This window comes from Rana temporaria, chromosome 1 (genome assembly GCF_905171775.1).
Source record: "Rana temporaria chromosome 1, aRanTem1.1, whole genome shotgun sequence".
NCBI lineage: Eukaryota > Metazoa > Chordata > Amphibia > Anura > Ranidae > Rana > Rana temporaria.
In genome coordinates, this window is record NC_053489.1 from 287,035,528 (window position 1) to 287,060,158 (window position 24,631).

A 24,631-nucleotide genomic window follows, 5' to 3' on the forward strand; every position below is an offset into this window, starting at 1 on the left:
GGACTAACGGGGCTGGTTAAGCGGGCTAGATCCTCTCACTCCCTTATAGGGAGTCCCGCTGCCCCGTTGGGCTTCAAAGCGGAGCAGGTAGGGCGGGCTGTGTGGGAGGACCCCCTCACACACCCACCATTGCCACCCGGGGCATGGAGAAAGGTGGCAGATTGCCTCTGGGGGAGGCCTGCCTACTCCCAACACCTGCAGTCCGGCTCCTCTCTCGAGTACACGCACAAAATACACTTTAAAAAAAAAAAAAAAAATTGTGCAAGTCCAAATATTGGCAATGATGTCACAGGGAATTCCATCCCAGAGTTCCCTGGGCACCATAACCACTTGAGACCCGCGCTATTGACAAAAGACGTCAACAGCGCGGCTCTCAGGTGCCAACTGGACGTCATTTAAAAGCATTACCCGCGCGCGCCTCTGGGGGACGCGCAGCGGGTAAACACTGTCCCGGCGCATCGCTGGGGAGCCGATGCGTGTACCTGGCGGCCGCGATGTTCGCCGGGTACACGCGATCGTCGGGAACACAGCAGGGACGTGGAGCTCTGTGTGTAGAAACAGAGCTCCACGTGCTGTCAGAGGAGAGGAGACCGATCTGTGTCTCTTGTACATAGGGACACAGCATCGGTCACCTCCCCCAGTCACCCCCCTCCCCTCCCCGCCGACGCAGCGCAGAGAGGCAAGCACTGCATTCAGCAAGCTATTGCTCCCCATGCTGCGTCAGCGTGGCGTAGATTTTGAAGGCGCAGGCCGGTGTAGGTGGAAGTGGGCTTGACCCATGCAAATCCATGCAAATGATGGTCCGAGCGCCAGACAAGTACGTTTAAAGAACTGCGCATGCGTCGTGCCGTGAACGCATCCCCCTGCGCATGCTCACAACCACGTTGGAACAACTGCCTAAGATACGCCGGATCACTGCCTACGCCCAGCCAGACTCATGACTCATGTCCAACGTAAACTACGTAAAATACGCCGGCTTGTATTCCTTGGTGCAGACCTTTGCATGTCTGCTGCTGGGTTACACCTCCTTTATGGGGCTTAACTTTACGCCGGACGTACAACTTACACGCACCACTCGTAGCCTGCGTCGGACGCACGTACGTTCTTGAATCGCCGTATTTTCCTCATTTGCATATTTGAATGGCTGATCAATGGAAGCGCCACCATGCGTCTAGCCTAAATATGCGCCCACGCTACGCCAGCGTAGGAAAGTTAAGCCGGCGGGATGAAGCCTATTTTTAGGCGTATCTTAGTTTGTGGGTCCGGCGCACAGATACGACGGCGCATATTTGCACTTACGCGGCGTATCTTGAGATACGTCGGCGCAAGTGCTTTGTGAATCCGGGCCATAGTTTTGCAAGTGTGCATGCATGCTCTATTTTCACTTCCATTTTCAGAGTGTTTGCATTCATTCTTATGGCATCTTAGGTATTATTATCATTATTCATTTTTACAGCGCCAACAGTTTACGCATTACATTACAATGTAAAGGTACAATGTAAAGATTACAAGGTAATCTGAAAATTTAATGTTACAATTTTCTTAGCTCTAAAGTAGCATTGGGAATGTTAACTGAAAATATATATCAGTCTAAAAACAGGTACATTACCTATTATTTCTCGATTTCATCTCAAACTTCAAAATAATTCATTCAAGTGGCCATGCTACCAGGTGTCAACATTATATGCAAGTTCCACTTTAAAGGCAAAAATCACCTTTCTGAAAAAAAAAAAAAAAATACACTGCAATGTCCGGCTCCTGCAAACTCTGCCCAGAGCTCTCTGCCCTTACCTCTGTACAGACAGGCAGCTGATTTCACAGTAACATCTGATGCAGTCAACTCTCACAGCACTAGAAGGCAGCCACTTAGGACAGTATCCAGTGATTTGAAGAGGCATAGCAGGAAGGATTTTTAGCAGAAGCATCTCTATTCAAGTAAAGAGATACACACAGGGGCGGACTGACCATTCGGGCACTCAGGCACTGCCCGAGGGCCCCATGCCACTACGGGGCCCCATCAGGGTTACCAGCCTCAGTAAAACCAGGGACAGTATGTAAAAATCTGTGTTTTTTTAAAAAAAAATCCCAAGATTATAGCTGCCCCGCCTCTCCAGTACCTTGTTCATGTGTGTATGTGTATTCTGTGTGTATGTATACTGTGTGTGTATACTGTGTATGTATACTGTATGTGTGTGTATATATACTGTGTGGCCCCATAATCTCCTATTCCCCCGGGGCCCCATAATCTCCTATTGCCCGGAGACCCCATGAGTTGTCAGTCCGCCACTGGATACACACCATTACACATAACTGAACTTCAGCTTTAGGTATTACACAATGAGTATGCCACAAGAGTGCACCAGGGCTAATACAGGAGCCAGCATCTTGGTGAACACAGAAAGTGCAGATGAGAGGCCGAAGGGAAAAGCCATGAGCTGGCAGTGTAGGGGGCCCACAGCAAAATTTAGGGAAACATTGATGCGCTGGATGAAGACATGCAGATTTGCGTCCTTGATGTCCTCAGAAGTCGCTGGTGAAGGGAGGTGATAACATATTTGGTGTATTCCATGCAGAACTACTGGCTTCAAATTAAGACATTCAGAGCTTTAGGATCCAGCATGGCATACAAGCCCCTCTTTGGGTTTATAAATAGTGAACAGGTTGGAGTAAAACCCTGAAACTGTTCTACCACAGCAACTGAGGCAAAGATCCAGAAGACTCGAAAAGCCTTAATGAAGATCTGCTCATTTGCATGGTAACACAGGAAGTTAAGAGGTGAAAAACTAAGGAACAGGGAGCAAAATTCCAGTTAGTAGCCCTGGGATACCACCCCTTGTACACAAGTGTTGGAGATGCAAATTGTTCCAGCATTTTCTAAGGTTAACAAACGTCCCTCTATTCTTAAAGATGGGGCTATGCCTTCATGCCAAGGAAGACTTTTTAAATCGATGGGTGTAGTTCCATTTTAAGACAAAACGCTGGGAAATGGCCACTTCTGCGCCAAATCCTCATCAAATGGATACAAGGGTAATAAACACTTGGGGGAAATAAACAGCTTATCAGAGCTGGAAAAGCAAGATACGTCCTTGCGACCTTCAAAATTTAGGCTAAGGATCACCATGCCGAATAGTTGCAAGCGTCCAAGTCCAGCAACAGTTTAGAGAAAAAAAGGCTAGGTCTTTCAATAGAGAAAGAAGTCCATGCTCCTAGGAAGCATGCAACTGAGGGGTTGCTCTGGGCTGACCAACAGTTTTGATCAGTGCCCAGTTTCTGACGGTTACAGATTTACTGTGTCCCTTAATATACAAGAAACAAAATACATTTTGGAATTTTAACAATTTCGACACATTCTGTAAACTTACATTTTCATATGATCTTTATTATGGCGTGGCAAAACAGCTCCAAATCCCTTTTCTGGACATCCAGTTGACCTGAAAAGGAACAATTATGTGTGTTATGATGATGTTTCAGTATGTTCTTCTTTAGTGTACAGATTAATGGGAAAGCGAAACTGCAGAATGCTGAAACACAGGTCACGCATGCATTGTGCACTATCATGTGGATAAAGTCATCGGCAAAAATTACAGTGCTTAGGTGTAGCCTAGAATGTGAGCTACGGACACACACCTTCTTCCAGTCTTGCTCACAAAGTCCTCTGATTTTCCCTGAACCTCTATCTTAGTGATATTTCTATATCCTCCAATATATATTTGCAGCTCTCTACAGACAGATTTACTGGATAAACAATTTAAGAAACATGGACAATTGTGCACTAACCAACAGAATCCAATCAACATCCTCATGCATAATCGTATACTGTATATATCTATCAAAGGATTTGTATTTCTGTGATTTACACACCCAGACAGGTGACAATTCATGAATAAAGTGTATTCAGATTTTTTTTGTTTTGTTTTGACTAGAGGGGAAAAGTTGGAAGTCTTGCCCCTGCTGGGAAGATCTATTAGCCCAGATGACCCAGAGAGGAAGTGCTGGGAAATCAAAAATGGTACAGTTGTTTCTAGAACCGGAGGTGTGGGGGAAGTCTTCTGAGCTAAATCAGTTCCAATTACAGCTTAGATGGGCTTTCCCTTTATTTTGGAGAGATTTGGACAGTGTTGGGAAATCTTAAAATAGGACACATACAACATGAAAAGAACTTGATAGGGGTTCTAACTAGGGATGTCCCGATACCGATACTAGTATCGGTATCTGTACCGATACCGAGCATTTCCCCAGGTACTTGTAAATGCTAAATCTGGCTCCTACCTTTTCCGAATGAACAGTCAGTGATCACTGACTCTGTCCATTCACATAACTGAAACATCGTAACCTGTGTTTACGATGCTTCAGTTTATGAATGGAGAGGAGCTTCTCTCCATTCATTTTAGCTGAGGCTGCAGAAAAAGGGACTGGGGAATGGGAAATCTGTGTCTTTAGTCCCTTTCTCTGTCTCACAGGGGAGATGTCAGGGGTCTGTTAAGACCGCTGATATCTCACCAAAGACCCCCCAGGGCTGATAAAAAAGAAAAAACAATTGCAATTTTATATATATATATATATATATATATATATATATATATATATATATATATATATATATATATATATATATATATATATATATATATATTTTTTTTTTTTTTTTTTTAACAATAATAAAAATGTAAATAAAAATAAAAAAATGCACCGACAATCCACCCTCCCCCCCTAAAAAAAGAAGAAGAAGAAAGAACTGTTAAAAAAAAAAATTGTAAAAAAAAATACTGCCACGGTTACATGACATTAAAAAAAAAAAGTATCGGTAATCGGTATCGGCGAGTACTTGGAAAAAAGTATCGGTACTTGTACTCGGTCTCAAAAAGTGGTATCGGGACAACCCTAGTTCTAACTATTACCATTTTCTTTCCAAAATGTTAAAAAAAAAAGTTCCTTATACAGATAGGCATTTCAGCTCATTTTTTTTCATCATAGCCTAATTGAACAAGCTACATTTAAAATCTGATTGGCTACCTTGCACAGCTGCACCAGATTTTGCACTTTCCAGGTTTAGTAAATCAAACCCATACTGTACGTATTCATAGCATGTCTAATATAAATATCTGATGTATACAGCATTCTAATTTAAAGCATAAAATAAAAGGTTACCTCTTAATATCTAGAATACCGATGTTGTCCTCGTTGATCATTTTCTTAGGGACTTCTTTGACTTGATATTCATCTTTTAACTGAATCTGGGATAAATGTTGATGTGTTGTAGTGTTCCAGTCCTGAATAAAAACACATATGGAGTAAACTTGAGCTATATAAAAATAAGAATGATGAGCTGCATTGTGTTACTGCATGCAACCAAACTGCTTGGAATGTTGCACTGTATAATATATTCATTCAATTGTATTCATTCAATTTATTTAATGGTTTAATGGTTTAATGGTCTTTGGCTCTGTGAAGAAAAATTTTACCAATATCGCACCGATAAAAAACTTTAGCAAAAAAAAATAAAAATGTAACTGAAATTTTGACTAAACCCAATCACTGGCAAAACAAAATATGGATTTGGAAAAAAAAAATTTCCATGACTTTGTATGTCATTTGGGAACGGGACTTTTTCACTATCAGGCAAAATGATATACTGGTTTGTTTATGCTTAAGAGCCCTTTCACACTGGTGTGTTTTTGCTGCATTTTTTGCGGTAAAAATATTGCTATTAAAACGCTCATAAAACGCTCCACATGCATCTCAATGGACCCTTTCACACTGAGGCGTTGCGCTGGAGGAGCGTTGAGAAAAGTCCTGCAAGCAGCATCTTTGGAGCAGCTTTTGAGCGCTGAAAAAAACATTCCAAAAACGCCCCTCTCCATTGAAATGAATTGAAAACGCTGTAAAATCGTAGTAAAATCGTGGTGTTTTACCGCTATTTTAACACTCCGCTATAGGCGTTTCCAGTGTGAAAGGGCTCTTAGGGAAACCAACACTGAACCAATTCATATGAAGGAACATCCTAACATTACAGAAGTGTCATATACACTAGGCGGAAATGGGAATATAAGTAGTAAAGGGTCCAGTACCACCTCCAACACTGTACATACATTTTTACAGCGTCTTGTTTCTGGACCTTAGAAGCTCCTTTCAAATTATTTCTTATCCTTTTAACACAAGTAGTGACCCAATGAGGTATGCTGTTGTGGCATACACACTGGACTTCTTGCAATTAGAACAAATATTTTAAACTAAACTAACCAATTTTTCCTTTGCCCCGAGCTGAAAGCTTTCAGCTGGTGGACGGTTTCCTGTAGATATGAGTTCAGCAAGAGCAGGCAACTGCCATATCATACCTAGAGACGCTGATTTAGAGGTAAAAATAAAAGCAGTACCCCTTAAGGTGATTGTAAATTCTTGTTTTTATTTTTTTTGTTAAATATAATAAACATGTTATATTTAAACCAATGGCACCACGCTGCTGTTTTAGCCAATGAGGAGGGGAGTCCCGGGCAGCCGAGACAATGCAAACAACATTGCTGTATAGAGAGGGGGTTCAGGTAAGTATTAGGGAGGCTGCTTCACACAGAAGGCTTTTTATCTTAAAGTGGTTGTAATCCCACTTTTTTGACTTTTGCCTACAGGTAAGCCTATAATAAGGCATACTTGTAGGTATAAAGAATATCTCCTAAACCTGTATGGTTTAGGAGATATTCCCCCCCCGCAATGCGCCGCTGATTGCAGCGGCGCATGCGCAGGGGGGATCCTCGGCTGAAGGGCCGGCCCCGCCGACCCATGCTGGATTGAAATCTCCCACGCGCATGCGCGGGAGTGACGTCAATCACAGTGCTGGAGCGGCGATACCCGGAAGACACCCTCGGTTCGGCGTGGACCAGGTAAGTTCCCTACCTCGTTCCGAGGTAAGTATTTCATAATGAGCTAATATGCTGTGCATACTAGCTCATTATGGCTTTTGCCTTCCAGGGTTAAAAAAAAAAAAAAATGTATATGCGGGTTTACAACCGCTTTAATGCATTGAATGAATTAAGATGAAAAACTTCTGACTTTACAACCATTTTAAGTACCATAAAAAATCTTATTCAGCGTAAATATGAGATCAGCAAGAGTGGGCAAATGATGAAAACTTCGGAAGAATTGACAGCCGCACTCCAAAAAAACTCTTGAGTTGTCTTTATTGTAAAATCAATGGTAAAATGCACTACAAAAGGCAGCAAAAATAGGGAAAACAGCCCTACGCGTTTCACACTGGATCAGTGCTTAATCATGCCTAACATGCAAATGGCAGCTATCATCTCATACCCATGGGCTAATTTAGAGAATTTTGTGTCGAAATTGTCCGAAGTGTCCGCCATAATGTCGCAGTCACGAAAAAAATCGCTGATCGCCGCCATTAGTAGTAAAAAAAATAAAAATGCAATAAAACTATCCCCTATTTTGTAAACGCTATAAATTTTGCACAAACCAACCGATAAACGATTATTGCGATTTTTTTTACCAAAAATAGGTAGAAGAATACGTGTCGGCCTAAACTGAGGAAAAAAGAAATTATATATGTTTTTGGGGGATATTTATTACAGCAAAAAGTAAAAAATATTGAATTTTTTTCAAAATTGTCGCTTTATTTTTGTTTATAGCGCAAAAACTAAAAACCGCAGATGTGATCAAATACCACCAAAAGAAAGCTCTATTTGTGGGGAAAAAAGGACGCCAATTTTATTTGGGAGCCACGTCGCACGACCGCGCAATTGTCTGTTAAAGCGACGCAGTCCCGAACTGTAAAAACACCTTGGGTCTTTAGCCAGCATATTGGTCCGGGGCTTAAGTGGTTAAGTACCATAAAATTCTAATTCAATGTAAATATGAGGTCAGCAAGAGTGGACATTTGTCATCTCATACCCAGGGACTGATTTAATATTATTATTATATTAATATACAGGGTTTATATAGTGCCAACAGTTTGTGCAGCGCTTTACAATATGAAGGAGACAAAAAAGCAACAATAAAATTCAATACAAGAGGGTTAGGAGGGCCCTGCTCTTGCAAGCTCATAATCTAAGATTTAGAAGTAAAAATAAAAGAAGTGCCCCATTAAGTACCATTAAATTGTTATTCACTAAATAACAAGGAAGGAAAATAACACAATAGCATGGGGAATGGACAGATGAATGAAAGGTCTGCCTCCTCAATTTCAATCATAGTAAAGCTTCTATGAATAGAGGGGTACAGAAAGGGTGGGCATAGTCAGTACTCTTGATGAGTGCATATGACAGGTTCCTCATCTCTACTAACCCCCACTGCACTAAAATATTGTGCTTCCGGGGGGGTTGTGTGGTGTTGGAAAATTTCAACTAAAGCAGGCGACCTGCAGCACAAGGAACACATCACATTCATAGTAAGTAATGTGTATTTTTGACTACACTTGGCCTATACAATTTTTATTTATTTTCTTATTGTATTCCTTTTTGCACATCTCTCATAACTAATATCTGAAAATTGTAAGAAAAAAAATATCTAAACCCAAGAACAAAAATGTTATATATTGCAGCTTATCAGTCTTTGGTTGTGGTGGCTGTATTAGTTTTCCTTTTTTTCAGGCTTTTTTTCCTTTATTTACACCTAGTGATCTTGTCAGTAACACACTTCCATTTCTAGGGTGACAATGCTTACTCACTGCACTAGATTTATGAAGAAACGGCAATGTCACCAAATGGCAGGTAGTGTGTTAGGACTACAGAAAACCTGCTGCTCTAATTTTCGCAACATAGAGGGCGTTCTGTAGTTCACATATGTATAACCTTACCTTGACAGGAACATACAAATGCTCGAGATAAGACTGCAGAGTGCACAGGACACAGGACAGCAATTGATTTCTGGAGCGATCACCAAGTATATATTTTTGATCAGATATAACAAAAACACATCCAACTGCATTTTGGCAGGCCAATAAGAGAAGTTCACTGTTAATTTTTTATATATATATACACTTTAACACATTTTGGAGGCAGATTATATCTTTGCTAAAACATAGAAAATGCTAATTTTTTTGGTACACAAAAGCTTAGACACATTTCAAAATATTTTAGAACCCTTTATAGCACATGTTCATCTCTTGTAATAATATGCAACATCTGAATGTTTTCAATCACTTGCAGTAAACTGTAAAATTAGCCAGTTCCAAATATTTCCTAGCACATTTATTAAATATTTTACAGGACAATTCTTTGTTCCAACTCTCCTAAAAATAAATGTGGAGCTGAGTAACCACAGCCCTCTTTAGCATCAAGTGTTAGTACGCCCCCTAGTGTTAACATGAGACAATAAAGAAAAAAAAAACAGAAAAAGGTTACAAATGATGTCTTTATATTTTGCCTGTATGTTAAGCAGATAACATTTATTCAATGGCTGAAATGCAATAAATCTGTGAAATTCTTTATTTTAGTAATTTATTGTTATGATGACAATTATTATGGTTTTTAGATAAAGTATAATAATATAATGTATATAATGTAATCATATTGCCATTGTCCATGTTTAGTAGGATGTTTTTATGGTCCAGATAAAGCCAGGTTGAGCTACTTACTCACAGGGATTCTGTTTAGTTCTGTTTCATACCTGGACTCCATTTTTGAAAGGCTATGGAGGAGGAGTTCTCAAACACCAGGTTATCTGCAACAAGGAGATTTTGTATATAGGGTGACAAGGTATACTATCATAATGCTTGGATGTAACCCAAAGGCTTTCTGCAGCTGGGCTGCATCCCCTGAGTACCAGTGCCAAGATGTTCAATTAAAACTTAGCATGCCCACAAAGAGGAACTGTAACCTTTTACCTAGACTGGGAAACTGGGGCAGCAGTTGTTGCATGGGAAGCACGCAGTACTTGATTTGGTAATGCTAATCTGGGGGACATCAACATTTTTACACAAAGGGTCAGTTCACTGTCCAGACTGTTAGGTGGGCTGGGCTGTGAGAAGTAGGAGAAATGACCTGGCATAAGAGGTAAGTTTAGAATAATAAAATACCATGGGGTCATAGGTAAAATGCCCCTGCATCAGTGGGAGTAAAAAAATGCCCTTTCTTCAAAGATCAGTAAGGCCCTGTACACACGATCAGTCCAAACTGATGAAAATGGACTGAAGTTCAGTTTCATCAGTCCAAACCGACCGTGTGTAGGCCCCATCGGTCTGTTGTCCTTCGGTCCAAAAACAGAGAACTTGCTTTAAAAATGGACCGATGGACGCCTGACCGATAGGTCAAAACCGATGGTTAGTACGCAAAAGCATCGGTTCCAAACCCGGGCATGCTCAGAATCAAGTTGACGCATGCTTGGAAGCATTGAACTTCATTTTTCTCTGCACGTCGTTGTGTTTTACGTCACCGTGTTGGCCTTGATCGGTTTTTGAACTGATGGTGTGTAGGCACATCAGACAGCTTCATCGGTTAACCGATGAAACTGAACTTCAGTCCGTTTTCATCAGTTTGGACTGATCGTGTGTACAGGGCCTAAGAGTACAAAATGCCCCTGCATCAGTGGTCAGTGGGGAGAGATTGAGCCCTAGAAAGAGTACAAAATTGCCTTGGCATCAGTGGTTAGAAGGAGTAAAAAATGCCCTTGTGTCCGTCAGTGGGAGTAATAAAAATCCCAGGGGTCATTGGGAGGCCACTTTGGACTTTGGCGTGAAATGAGAAAGCCTTGTATATAGAAACCCACACCTGCAGACTAACATCCTATAGACTTTAATGGGATGGTACTCCTGCAATGCGGGTATATCTCATTCAAGTATGTGGGACATCATTACAGGCGCGGGAAGCCCAACACTACATTTTTACTAAACACACATGCAAGATAATGGCACTGCAACCCAATCATGCAAACAGGGCCAGCATCAGCTCTCTGTTTTCACTCACCGTGCCTGACTTGCGGTCTCCACTCTGCAACACAAGAGTCCTTCCATGAAGATAAAGATGGCGGCCAGGTGAGAAGGAATACAATTTCTCTTTATTTTGCCTAAGAAGTATATATGTTCCAAAGAGAGCCAACGCTAATGCGTTTCAGCCTATCAAGGCCTTACTGTGAGTAAGGCCTTGATAGGCTGAAACGTGTTATGCCCTGTACACACGATAGGTTAGTCTGATGAAAACGGACCGTTTTCATCAGACCAAACTGATCGTGTGTGGGCCCCATCGGTTATTTATCCATCCATAGGTTAAAAGAATAGGAACTTGTTTTAAAATTATCTGATGGATAAAAAACCTATAAAAAAAAAAACGATCGTCTGTGGGTACGTCCATCGGTTAAAAATCCACGCATTCTCAGAATCAAGTCAACGCATGCTCGGAAGCATTGAACTTCATTTTTTTTCAGCACGTCGTTGTGTTTTACGTCACCGCGTTCTGACACGATCGTTTTTTTAACTGATGGTGTGTAGGCACGACTGATCATCAGTCAGCTTCATCGGATATCTGATGGAAAAATCCATCCGACCGTTTTCATCAGACTAACCTATCGTGTGTACAGGGCATAAGTGTTGGCTCAGTTTGGAACATGTGTTCTCCTTGGACGAACAAAGAAGAAATTTTATTCATCCTTACCTGGTTGCCAACTTTATCTTCTATATTTTTTACAGGCCAAGCTGCAGACAATTGGGAACGCTACCGCCATCAGAGGACAGAAACTGAAGGGAAATTTTAACAAGAAAGCAAACAGATAACCAACTCTGTCCAAACAAAACATGGCTTTAGCATGAGTTCTACTTCAACAGAAGTTTCAAAGAGCCAAAATAAGCAAAATATTATATTCTACTCTTTTCTAATCTATTATTTTTGTTTCTCTTTTCCCCCCCCCCCTTTGTTCCTTTTATTAACCATTTTACGGTGTAATGCTTCCCGACCCCCTTTCTTTATGATAAGAGTTTCTGTGCATAAGTAGAACTACTAAATATCTACAATTCTATATAGGAGGCCATGTAGAACAAGTACAGTCCTTTACACAAAATGTAATACTAATTTGTTACATTGTTGTTTGTATGCTTGAAATGTCATTGGATTTTTCTTTAAGCACCCAATAAAGCAATACGGTATTAAAAAAAGAGAAATCATTTTCTGCAGGCTTCTTTTATAAGGCTTGAATTATAACAGAGATTTGCTGAAATTTAAAAATGTGCACTGTGCTGTATGAAGTCCAATTTCTACTCACTCCTGAATCTGAATTTCCAAATCTCTTATATGAAGAATGGCATAAATTCTTCTCGCCCAAAGGAACTTTACTAACATCATAGTCTATAGGTTCAGCTTCACGACGTTGATGCCTAGTAGAATAAAAGAAATCAAATGGAAACAAAAATTAAAAATACGTATAACTGAAATGTATTAGTAATTCACATTTATTTATGTAATTGTTGATGTTTAGCTACACAGGCTTTTGATACCATACAAGCAAAAGGAATGGTAAGACTTGGTTGGTACCAGTGATAAAAGGGTTGTGCACTACTGAATATAACAGCAAAACATCAAACATACTTAGAAGCACTCTAAATATTTAGAACGCAATATTACAAACTTGATGCAATTTAGTCAATTTAGAACCCAGCTGCCTTTTTCATTGCATGCAGGTAAAAAGGGCATGGGCGTGCATCATCAATTTGCACCACCATAGGGTTGCTTATAAAGTAGAAATAAATATCAAACTATAAAATTATGTGAAGTAGACAACCAATAACCGTAAGAAGAAAAGGCTCTATGTGTTTCAAAGTACACCCCAGAACACTTTGTAAGTTCCTGTTGATCTTACCAGCAGAACTATTGTATAGGTTTCCCTTCATAGAGTGACAACACTCTTCTTTCTCTTCTTTCTACAGTGAAAACAGCCTTGTTGCTTTTATAGTGACTTTGGTAAAGCTGATTGCCCTATGAGTAAAAAGCTCTGCCCTCAGTCTGTTAGATTGAAAGCACATTGCTTCATCTACAGGAGCCTAGGGAAATACAATACATTCTGGGGTAGATTCAGATAGAATTTACGCCGGCGTATCCATAGATACGCCGCGTAAATTCAAATCTGCGCCGGCGTATCTACTTTCTGTATTCAGAAAGCTAGATACGCCGACATTAGCCTAAGATACGACTGGCATAAGTCTCTTACGCCGTCGTATCTTAGGGTGCATTCTCACGCTGGCCGCTAGGTGGCGCTCCCGTAGTTTTCAGCGTAGAGTATGCAAATTACCTACTTACGCCGATTCACAAACGTACGTGAGCCCGGCGGTAGTTTTTTACTTCGTTTGCGTAAGTCGTAACGTTGCTCCTGCTATTAGGAGGCGCAGCCAATGTTGGACGTTGTTCCCGCGTCAAAATTTTTAAATTTTACGTTGTTTGCGTAACTCGTCCGTGAATGGGGCTGGACGCCATTTACGTTCACGTCGAAACCAATGACGTCCTTGCGACGCCATTTAGCGCAATGCACGTCTGGAAATTTTAGGGACGGCACATGCGCAGTACGTTCGGCGCGGGAACGCGCCTAATTTAAATGATCCACACCCCCTACCCGGATCATTTGAATTAGGCGGGCTTGCGCCGGGGGATTTACGCTACGCCGCCGCAACTTTACAGGCAAGTGCTTTGTGAATCAAGCACTTGCCCGTAAAACTTGCGGCGGTGTAACGTAAATGTCATACGTTACGCCGCCGCAGATTTGCCCGGTTCTACGTGAATCTGGGCCTCTGGGTTTAACCCCTTCCCACCACCACCTCCCGGCCCTTTAAGAGGATCCAAATGATGGGAGGCAGAGGCAGGCATTCCAATCATGAGACCACTTTGATTGGCATTCACATCGGTCACATGATCGGAAAGCTCCTGATCGCAAGTATGCATTGGGAGCTTTTCGGTACCCACCAGTTACTCTGCCGGGTATGTGATGGGAACACAAACTCATTGCAGCAGGCTCCGGAAGTCCCTTCCACCCACCTCACCAACTAGCACCCCGCCCTCCACTGACAGACCCCCAACCTCACCCTCTCCTTCCACTGACAGGTTCCCAATCCCTACCACCACCACCACCAGATATCAATGCTACAGCCGCTGCAAAACCCTGTATCCCCCATGTATGCCCACTGTTAATAATGATGACTCGTGACTGTGTCCTCGCTTGGCTGTCAATGTGCCTGAGCGTGTGTTGTGCCTGTGTCCCTGCCAAACATTTGGCATGTAAAGAGTTAGGTGATCATGCCTTTGTCCCGCCAACCATTCGGCATGTAAGGAGTTAAATAAGTTCAGTTACCTCTTCGGGTGTATTTCTGCGCTTGGCTTGTTTTGCCTGAATATGGTGCAAGCGCAGTTGCATCAGAGGATACATATCTTCATGCTACACCGGGAGAGGAGACACAGGCATGATCACACAGCAGGAGACGAGTGGTGATCGCAGCCTGCATCAGCCCTGTCCAGACTGCGGTCATTGCCCACCTCCCTCCCGCTCCGTGGCCCGGTCACCAACAGGCCGCTCCTGCCAGGACATGCGGCTTGGTGGCCCTTCCCACTGGGAAAATGCCTGGTGTGCCCTATGGTCAGTCCGAGCCTGCAGCATAGTAATGTTTTTGCACTTCTGACGAGGACCCTGATGTAAGGGGAGACTCTGACGAGGACCCTGATGTAAGGGGAGACTCTGACGAGGACCCTGATGTAAGGGGAGACTCTGACGAGGACCCTGATGTAAGGGGAGACTCTGACGAGGACCCTGATGTAAGGGGAGACTCTGACGAGGACCCTGATGTAAGTGGGGATTGTAATGGGGCCCTGATGTAAGGACAGCCTCTGATTAAGAACCCTGATGTAAGGGGAGACTCTGATGGGGACCCTGATGTAAGGGCAGACTCTGATGGGGACCCTGATGTAAGGGGGGATTGTAATGGGGGCCTTAATGTAAAATGGGTACTTTGATGGGGGCCCTGATACAGGGGGACTGTGATTTAAACTCTGATGTAAGAGCTACCCTGATGGGAATTTTTTTTGGCCCACAAATATTCGCAAAATACACAATGCGTCCTTCCTACTGAAACTTTTGTAGACTCTGGTCCCTATAATGAGCATTAAAAGTATAACAAAAGTCAAACATTTTTTTTAAGGATTAGAAACTGTCTGGTATTTAAATGCTGTTTGTGTCCCCTTTAGGGAGATTTGCGCTCTCTATTTGTCCTAGTGCAGGGGTGTCCAAACTTTTTTCAAAGAGGGACAGAATTGATGAAGTGAACATGCGTGAGGGCCGACCATTTTGCCTGAGATTTTTTGAACCATTAAAAATGTGGTCTAAGTGTGTTCCTCTGATCACTAATACACGGCCCAACAAGAATTCTCTTACCTTTGTGGCTATGTGTGGTGAAGAGATGAGCTCAGGCGTATTATTTGGATATATCAGATTTAATCAGCGTATAACATGCACCTTCACTTTAAAAAAATCTTACATTTTTAAATAAAGAACTGTGAAACAAAATAAGGGTCACTGCCCATCAATACAGCCTCACAAGTGCCATAAATGCAACACCCCCTTGCCCTGAATGCAGCACCCCCTTGACATGAATGCAGCACCCCCGTTGTCCTGAATGCAGCACCCCCATTGTCCTGAATACAGCACCTTCTTTGCCATGAATGCAACACCCCCCTTGCCATGAATGCAACACCCCCCTTGCCCTGAATGCAACACCCCCCTTGCCCTGAATGCAACACCCCCCTTGCCATGCATGCAGCACCCCCTTGCCATGCATGCAGCACCCCCCCTTGCCCTGAATGCAGACTCACCATTGCAGCCTGATTCATTCATCTACAGCATTGGAGGAGACAAGGAGGGGGCGGGACAAGTGCCAACAGACATATAGGAGACTTTCCTATTTTATCGGTGGCCTCTTTAATCGAAAGTCCCGCCTCCTGTGATGAACAGAACAGTCGTCCAATGGCAGTACAGGAGACTGGACTTCCTTTTACATAGGCTGCCGTGTAAACAGGAAGTACTCCTGTATGCACAGCGCTCGTCCTTCCTCCTCCAAGGCAGCCAGCATGTATTTCTTTTGTGGCCCCCGGCGCTCAGGGATTCGTTGGGGGCCACAAAAGACATACATGTCAAAATGACCAGGCGGGCCGTTCAAAACCGGAATGCAATTGGCCTGCGGGCCGGACTTTGGACATGCCTGTCCTAGTGATCATTATCATTATCATCTAATTTGTAATAGCAGGAGATTCTGACCCGCTCTCTATGGAGCCGGTTCACATATCTCTGCAGCGGGTCCGTTGCAACTTAAAGAAAAATACTTCAGAACTCAGCCCAAAATTTAGGCTGAAATTGGACTTAAAAGGTGAACCAGCACACACCAGACCCCTGCTGTAAGCCGCATGCGGTTCATATGTGAACCCAGCCTTAAAGAGGTTGTAAAGTTTAAAAAAAAAAATGTTCCTAAATAGCTTCCTTTACCTTAGTGCAGTCCTCCTTCACTTACCTCATCCTTCCATTTTGCTTTTAAATGTCCTTATTTCTTCTGAGAAATCCTCACTTCCTGTTCTTCTGTCTGTAACTTCAGACAGTAATGCAAGGCTTTCTCCCTGGTGTGGAGTGTCATGCTTGCCCCCTCCCTTGGACTACAGGAGAGTCAGGACGCTCTCTACATTGCAGATAGAGAAAGGAGCTGTGTGTTAGTGGGCGTCCTGACTCTCCTGTAGTCCAAGGGAGGGGGCGAGCATGACACTCCACACCAGGGAGAAAGTCTTGCATTACGGTGTGGAGTTACAGACAGAAGAACAAGTGAGGATTTCTCAGGAGAAATAAGGACATTTAAAAGCAAAATGGAAGGATGAGGTAAGTGAAGGAGGACTGCACTAAGGTAAAGGAAGCTATTTATGGGGGGAAAAAATTACCTTTATAACCCCTTTAAACTCTTTTGTGTCTCCTTGGCAGCAGAGTCCCTGATTTGAAGCAATGTCCCTCTGTCCCTCATTCCCCCCCATTTGTCCCTCATTTTGCTCTGATCTATAGATCTATATAAAATGCACTTTTTATCTATCAAAAAGTGTTTCCCAGTGCTAAACCTTTCATCTGATATCTAAATTGCTGCATTTGTAAATTCCAAAAGCCAATATAATAATATTCTTCTTTAAGGGGGCGTGGCAAGGGGTGTGTCCTATGCCTGCATACTTTTGCCAATAGGTGTCCCTCATTCCCATGTCAAAAAGCTGGGAGATATGAAAGGGTACTGTGTAGGCACAGATAACTTCTATATGTTCTCTATACATTGCAAATCATCACTTTATTTTATTCAGATCCCACTTGAATCCAACCAAATCATCATCATGATCATACTATACCATGACCTGGATCCATTAACCCTTCAGATCCAGTCATCCCAGGAGGTTAATCTTACCAGCCAGACACCATGGCGCGCTTGTCATAGTGCATGTAGGGTGACCACATTTCCAAACTGCCATTCAGGGACACCCCCCCCCCCCCCCCCCCACAAAAAGATGATTTTTGACATATTTTTTGCCGATTTTTGGGGCAGGGGCGTATGAAATCAGCGGGCCCATGTGCAAGATTTTGGTGGGAGCTTTCTGAGATACAAATGAAATCCTGTGTATCCGGACTAAGGGTCTGTTTATACCAGAATGCTGTGAGGGAATCCTGCGTTTTGTGTCCCATAGCGATCTGTTGTGGGTGTCAACTTAACCTCTTTACCTCCTGGCACACACGATTCAAAAACTCCTGATCGATTGCAGCGATCGCAAGCTTTCACTTAGACGCCGGTAACTGTGAAGGGGGTGCTCAGGGAGTGCGCTCTCGGCACAGCGCTACTGATCGCAATTCATTTAAATATGTGACCTCTCTGTGCCAAGAACCAGGCACAGAGAAGCCGCATATTTGTGTGTGGCTGGTACAAAGGGGTTAATGACTACCCAAATGCAGGTAGCAAATGTAGTGTTTGTATGATCAGCAGTACCATGCGATCCAGTTGCTGTGCGTTTTGTAAAGTAGCGCATGCACAGCTCTTGGTGCAGACCGATGGGTTTTAGCCCATTCAAATGAAAGGGCTGAAATCGCACAGAATCTGGAAGGCACGTGAATTGCAAAGGAACGCAGAGCATGTTCCTATGTGATTTGTGGTGTGAACCAGTCCTGAGTCTTGGAGCCCATTGCTGAAAAAGGTCAGGCACTTGGCTTCACTAACTTGCCTGACAGGGGGGCATTGGCACCTGGAGCAATTGCCCTGAATGTCTAGCAACGTTTCCCCCCTCAATAGCAGACAGCTTGTCTTTGAAGATGGGGAAGGGGGCAAGTTGTCAAAGAAGAATACTGGCAGTGATTTTGGGAGATAAGAGCATGCTGTATGTGCTAGGGGGGGCACACTTTGGGAGGGGAGAGAAATTGTTCTGGAAGGGGGGGGGGGGTGAATAAAAAACAATTTATCTCCCCTCCTAAAGTGCCCCCCTATCACATACAGCATGCTCTTATCTCCCAAAATCACTGCAAGTATTATTTTTTGACAACTTGCCCCCTGTCTCTGTGTCTCCTTCTCCTGCTAGTGCCAAGCATTAAGATTTTGTGTACTAACCTCAGATCAGCATGTCCCGTCCTCCTGAGTGTCCATTCTCCTCCCCCTCCTTCCCTCCTGACATCCGAGCCAAGGAGAAGGGGGGCTTCAATCTGTGTGTTAGTGTGAGGTGGGCAGGGCAGGAGGGGGGAGGAAGTGAGAGGGAGAGATGCCTCTCAGCTGTGGGAACAGAAACACCTCACAGAAGCAGCAAGCCAGTGACTGGAGCGGAGGTGAGAGAACCAGCAGTGACTCCCCAGCAGCACTAGCGCAGAGGAGGAGGTAGAAGTGAAATCCTCCTCTGCTTTCAACGTGGGCAGTGACGTCACTGGTTGCCAGACGCCAAGCGGCTATAGCAACCAGTGATCAGGTGGAAGCAGAGCCAGAGCCAGAACTATGGCGGCTCGGTCCTCCCCTGTTCCCAGACTGTCAGTTTCTATTGCGGGACACTGTATTGTCCCGCAATGAAGGTGTCCGGGACCAGGGACAAATATGTACATTACGGGACGATCCCGGGTAGACCGGGACACGTGGTCACTCTAAGTGCATGTGGTTTGAACGCAGGAACAGCGAGCCTTTCTTCTCCAGCATATCCCCCCTGATTGCACTGTCCATCATATACATGGCCATGGCTGTCCACAAACTTGTCAGCAGCTCCACAGGTATGTCGGGGACAAGACACTTCACACGTGTTCATCCGCACTGCTTCCTCCTACACAGAGCTCTCTAGAACCCTCTGTATAACTGCTAAAAGCAGAGAGCAAGAAAAGCGAGCAGGTGACCCGATTGTTTCGTTTTCAGGGGGGGCAGAGAAGCAGAAACACGGGCACTTCCCCTAGTCTCCATGGTGACAGAGACGCTAAGCAGGATGTGTGTTCTCGGATCCCTCCGCCGCCAGTGCTGGAGATGTAGTCCCTGATAGATTCATGTTGTCACATGGTTATCGATTTCCCTGACAATTACCAGGAAGCCTTGTAAAGACAACATGATTATCGCCAGAACAGCAAGGGTGCATCGAATGCAGCACGGAGGAGCAGACCCACATACTGTATATGCAGTAGCAGCACACAACATTCTGCCATGTATGTCATAGGACACTTTCCTTCTGTAAGAGGGAATCACACACCATTGTTGTCACCTTTTCCGTGACATGCTTTTTTTTTTTTTTTATGCATGCATTTATTGTCTGTAGTAAAATTAGCATTATTTACTTAAGGGGTCTCCAAACTTCAGTACAAGCGCAGTGGCAGCGCGTCCATAAAGGGCGCACGGGCGCCGCCCCCTCTCGCCTGCCACCTGTCTATTACCATAGATAGATTCATGCATTGCATGAATCTATCTATGGTTGTCGCTGCCACGCTCTATTCAGGTGCCTGGCCCCTTTTTGGCGTAGGCTCTAATAGGCGTCCAAAAAGGGTAACAGCGGGCGCCATGCTCGGCACTCGCAGTTCACTCAGCGTTGTGTTTGGAAAGCGAATACATATTAGTTTTCTTAACACTGAACCACCTTTCAGCCAATCAGGTGCTCGGGTCTGTTACCTGATTTGCTGAAACGTCAGGCGCTGTGATTGGACGCCTATCAGGCGTCCAATCATAGCAGAGGACAGGAGAAGACATTGAGGAGCGCAGAGGACATCGTCGCCGTGCCCCACCGAGACAAGTATGTGCCGGGTGGGCGGGGGATGCACACTGGCAGCATTTGATGGGCACAGTGTCAGCAATTGATGGGTACACTGGCAGCAATTGATGGGCACAGTAGTGGCAAGTGATGAGCACACTGGCAGCAATTGATGGGCACAGTAGCGCCACTTGATGGGCACACTGGCAGCAATTGATGGGCACAGTATCGCCAATTGATGAGCACACTGGCAACAATTGATGGGCACAGTAGCAGCAATTTATGGGCACAGTGGCAGCAATTTATGGGCACAGTGGCAGCAATTTATGGGCACACTGGCAGCAATTGATGGGCACACTGGCAGCAATTGATGGGCACAGTGGCAGCAATTGATGGGCACAGTAGCTGCGTTTGATGGCACAGTGGCTACGTTTGATGGGTACAGTGGCTGCGGTTGATGGGCAGAGTGGCTGCATTTAATGGGCACAGTGGCTGCGTTTGATGGCACAGTGGCTGCGTTTGATGTGCACAGTGGCTGCATTTGATGGCACAGTGGCTGCAATTGATGGAGGTTTTTTTCAGCTTGTTTGCGCCCCCCAAGAAAATTTGAGCACCAGCCGCCACTGGTACAAGAGTCACACTATATTTTACACTTATTTGTTGGAAAATGTTATTTTATTTTTTTTTATAAATGAATGCATCATATTTAATACCCCCTTCCTGCCCAGGCCAATTTTCAGCTTTCGTTGCTGTCACACTTTGAATGATAATTGCAAGGTCATACCACGCTGTACACATATGACATTTTTATCATTTTGTTCACACAATTAGAGTTTTAGTTTGGTGGTTTATTAGGTAAATCAGCCAAGGATAAGTGGGGAAGCTATATACTTTAGCGAAACATGTCGAGAAATATGTTTTTGTACAGTAGATATGTTTTGATCTGATCACATTGTTTTCTGAAGAAGATTGTTATATATTTTTTATCAAATCTATTTAATAAAATTTGTAGTTTTATATTATACATGAATTTTTTTAGGCACCTTTAAAATCTCCTGTTCCATTTTCCATTTTATTTATTTTTTGGGTGATATTTACCGTATTTATCGGCATATAACGCGCGCCGGCGTATAACGAGCACCCCAATTTTAAGAGAGAATTTTCTGGAAAAAACGAATACGTTTAGCTTGTAGCTTCAATAAGTCTGCCCAATTCAAATCGATAGGTAATGAGCGAAAATAATACAAAACTCTAGGTAGCAACATCAATTTAATAGAAATAACCCTGCCAATTGAGGACAGATCATATACTGACCACATTTGGAGATCAACCTCAAGTTTCTTAGATAAGGGGGAATAATTCGAGTGATATCGAAGAGGTCAAGCGGCTCTCACATACCTCAGAGTGTGATGAGCGCCCGCCGGAAAAATCACAGAGCCGTCATCTCCTCTCACTCGGCTGTCACGTCACACATGCACAGTCCCGCCTCCGCCATCGGCATTGGACCATCTCCTGTGACAGACAGAACACTGGTCCAATGCTGGTGGCGGAGGCGGGACTGTGCGTGTGTGACGTGACAGCCGAGTGAGAGCCGAGAGGAGATGACGGCTCAGTGATTTCCGGCGGGCGCTCGTCCCCCTCCTTCCCCTCCGAGGTATGCTATCGGCGTTAATCGCGCACCCACGATTTTCCCCTGATTTTATGGGGAAAAAAGTGTGCGGTATACGCCGATAAATACGGTAATCACCACTGGGTTTTTAATTTTTTGCTAAATAAACGTTTTTGACAGTTTGTTAATAAATTTTGCAAACAGGTAATTTTTCTCCTTCACTGATGTGCACTGATGGGGCTGCACTGATGGGCACTGATAAGGAGGCACTGATAGGCTGCACTGATGGGCACTGATAAGGAGGCACAGATGAGGCTGCACTGATAGGGGGCACTGACAAGCACTGATAGGTGGCATTGATGGGCATGGATAGGCACTGGTAGGCGACACTGATAAATGGCACTGACTGGCAGCACTGATGAGCACTGACTGGCAGCACTGATGAGCACTGACTGGCAGCACTGATGAGCACTGACTGGCAGCACTGATAGGCACTGATTGGCAGCACTGGTGGGCTCTGATAGGCAGCACTATTGGGACTGCACTGATAATCAGGACACTGGTCCCCAGGGCCCCGGATGACAACCCCCTTTTTTTATAAAAAAAATATATTTTTTTATATATTTTTTACATATATATATATATATATATATATATATATAATATTTTTTTTTTTATTAGAGGTCCCCAGGGCCCCGGATGGCAACCCCCCTTTTTTTTTATAATTTTTTTTTTTTTTTATATTATTTTCTTTCTTTTTTTTTCTTTCTAGTTCTTTATATATATATATATATATATATATATATATATATATATATATATATATATATATATATATATATATATATATCATTTTTTTATTAAAGGGCTCAGAGGTCCCCAGGGCCCCATGTGGCAAACCCCCTTTTTTTTTTATAAATGTTTATTTTCTTTTTTTTGTTTATATATGTATATGTATATATATATATATATAAATTTTAAAGGGCCCAGAGGATGGAAACTCCTTTTTTTATATATATATATATTTGTTTTTATTTATTTTTTATTAAAGGGCCCAGAGGTTTATTTAAATTTTTTCATTAAAGGGCCCTATATATATATATATATATAGGGTCCAGAGGTCCCCAGGGCCCCAGATGGCAACCCCCCTTTAAAAAAAAAAATATATATATATATATATTTCTTTTTTTTCTTTTTATTAAAGGGCCCAGAGGTCCCCAAGGCCCCGGATGGCTACCCCCCTTTTTTTTATATATATTTTTCTTTATTTCTTTGTAAAGGGCCCCCCCCTGCTTCTCAATTTCAGGTGGCAGCACCCCCCCCCCCCGGTTCTCTGCTCCAGGGGGCCCATGCCTGAAGCTGTGTAAGGGGCCCCATAATTCATTCCTGATGATGCCGGCCCTGCAGCCCTGTGTGAACATTGAGAGCTGGTTACACTCACCTGCCATGCGAATTGGATTGGAAATACGCATCCAGTTTGCATATATGTGAACCCAGCCTGAAGCTAGTTATGCAAGTCAGCCTGCAGTACCAGTTGTTCTGCCTTCTTAATGGATTCCTGCATCAGACTTTTGGGGGTGACCAATTACTCCCCAGACATGAAAAAATTGTGAATATAAGTGAATGCAGAGTTTTTTGCTGAAGCCAAGGTAGGCTAAGTATATATTTTTACTATGACATTAGTTTTCTGGTTTTGTTAGATTTTTCCAAGCTTTCTTTGTGCTGTCTTTTTATTGGGGGCATGCTAATTAACATTAACTTCTATAAAAATAAAATAAAAGGCGCCACACCCCAGTGATCTTTGATCTCTCCTGTGTTGTTCAGGTAGATCTCTGCCTCTCAAAGGTTGCCTACCCCTGGCATAGATCATGCATGTCCACCACAGCCCCTGAAGGGTTTTACTGCTTTGGGTCTGTGTCCTACTTATTGTATATAGACACACACTTGCTAGGGCCCATTTTGGATAGAAGGTGTTAATCCCCAGGGACTTCACAGATTCAAGGACATTTTCCCAATGCCTATGCCCGTCTTACTAGTTTTACGTTTTAAAAAATGGAACAGTAAGGAAGAAAGCATGCCATTGCTGCAACAAAATACAAGCTTTGTTATTTCATAAATATGCTAATTTACTCTCAAAATAATTAAAAAACTCACACATTCTACACCACTTAAAAGTTAAAATAGCTTTCAAATGGAAATATATTTTGCCTTTTCTGCATTGTCAGGTCATAAAATGCAAATTATTGTATGCTGGTTTTGCAATCGAAAAACTTTCACGTATTAACTTCTTTCTAGAAATTCGAGATTTTCCTAGCTTGTGATGGAAAATATTAATTATATGAAGACAGGAGGCGAGTATCTTATGCATTATCTTTCTTTAATAATGCCCATAGCAGAAATACAGTAAACATTTATTGTAACTTAAAAAATTCAAAGAACTACCCTTCCCAGCAGTCCCTGGCCAGTGTAGCCCCTCCCAGACCGTAGCCTATATAAGGGACTGTCTGAGGTAACCTATTCCTCTTTCTTCATGCAAATTAGTGTAAACAGGAACCGAAAGTCCAATTAGACATCTCTGCGGCTGCCGGGAACCTTCCGACCGGAACACAACATCCGAATCTGGAGGAAACGAAGGACAAGGCCAACACGGACCAACTTCATCCGGACCAGCTTCATCCCAACGGGGACTATAGGAAACCCAAACCATTCGGAGCCGACCGGTCAGTTGTCCTCCGGAACATGGACCAACGGATTCAGTCAACGGTATCCCGACTCCGGATCTGGAACACAGTAGGAACCTCCATCTGCGGTGAACTAAACCCATGGATCGAAACGGACAGCAATCCCAACG

At 43.3% G+C, this 24,631-nt stretch overlaps 1 protein-coding gene across 1 annotated transcript in view; it reads right to left on the reverse strand.

Moving 5' to 3' along the window:
* The window catches only part of C1H9orf135 (chromosome 1 C9orf135 homolog), a 44,986-nt gene extending 25,623 nt beyond the window's left edge, over window positions 1-19,363 (reverse strand). Inside the window, exons 1-5 of the mRNA XM_040356771.1 lie at window positions 19,103-19,363; window positions 17,390-17,424; window positions 12,196-12,307; window positions 5,149-5,270; window positions 3,363-3,431 (exon numbers count right to left, since the gene is read on the reverse strand). Coding sequence (XP_040212705.1) covers window positions 3,363-3,431; window positions 5,149-5,270; window positions 12,196-12,307; window positions 17,390-17,424; window positions 19,103-19,183 — 419 coding nt within the window. The 5' untranslated portion in view covers window positions 19,184-19,363. The remainder of the gene's footprint in view (window positions 1-3,362; window positions 3,432-5,148; window positions 5,271-12,195; window positions 12,308-17,389; window positions 17,425-19,102) is intronic.
* Between the last annotated feature and the right edge of the window lie 5,268 nt (window positions 19,364-24,631).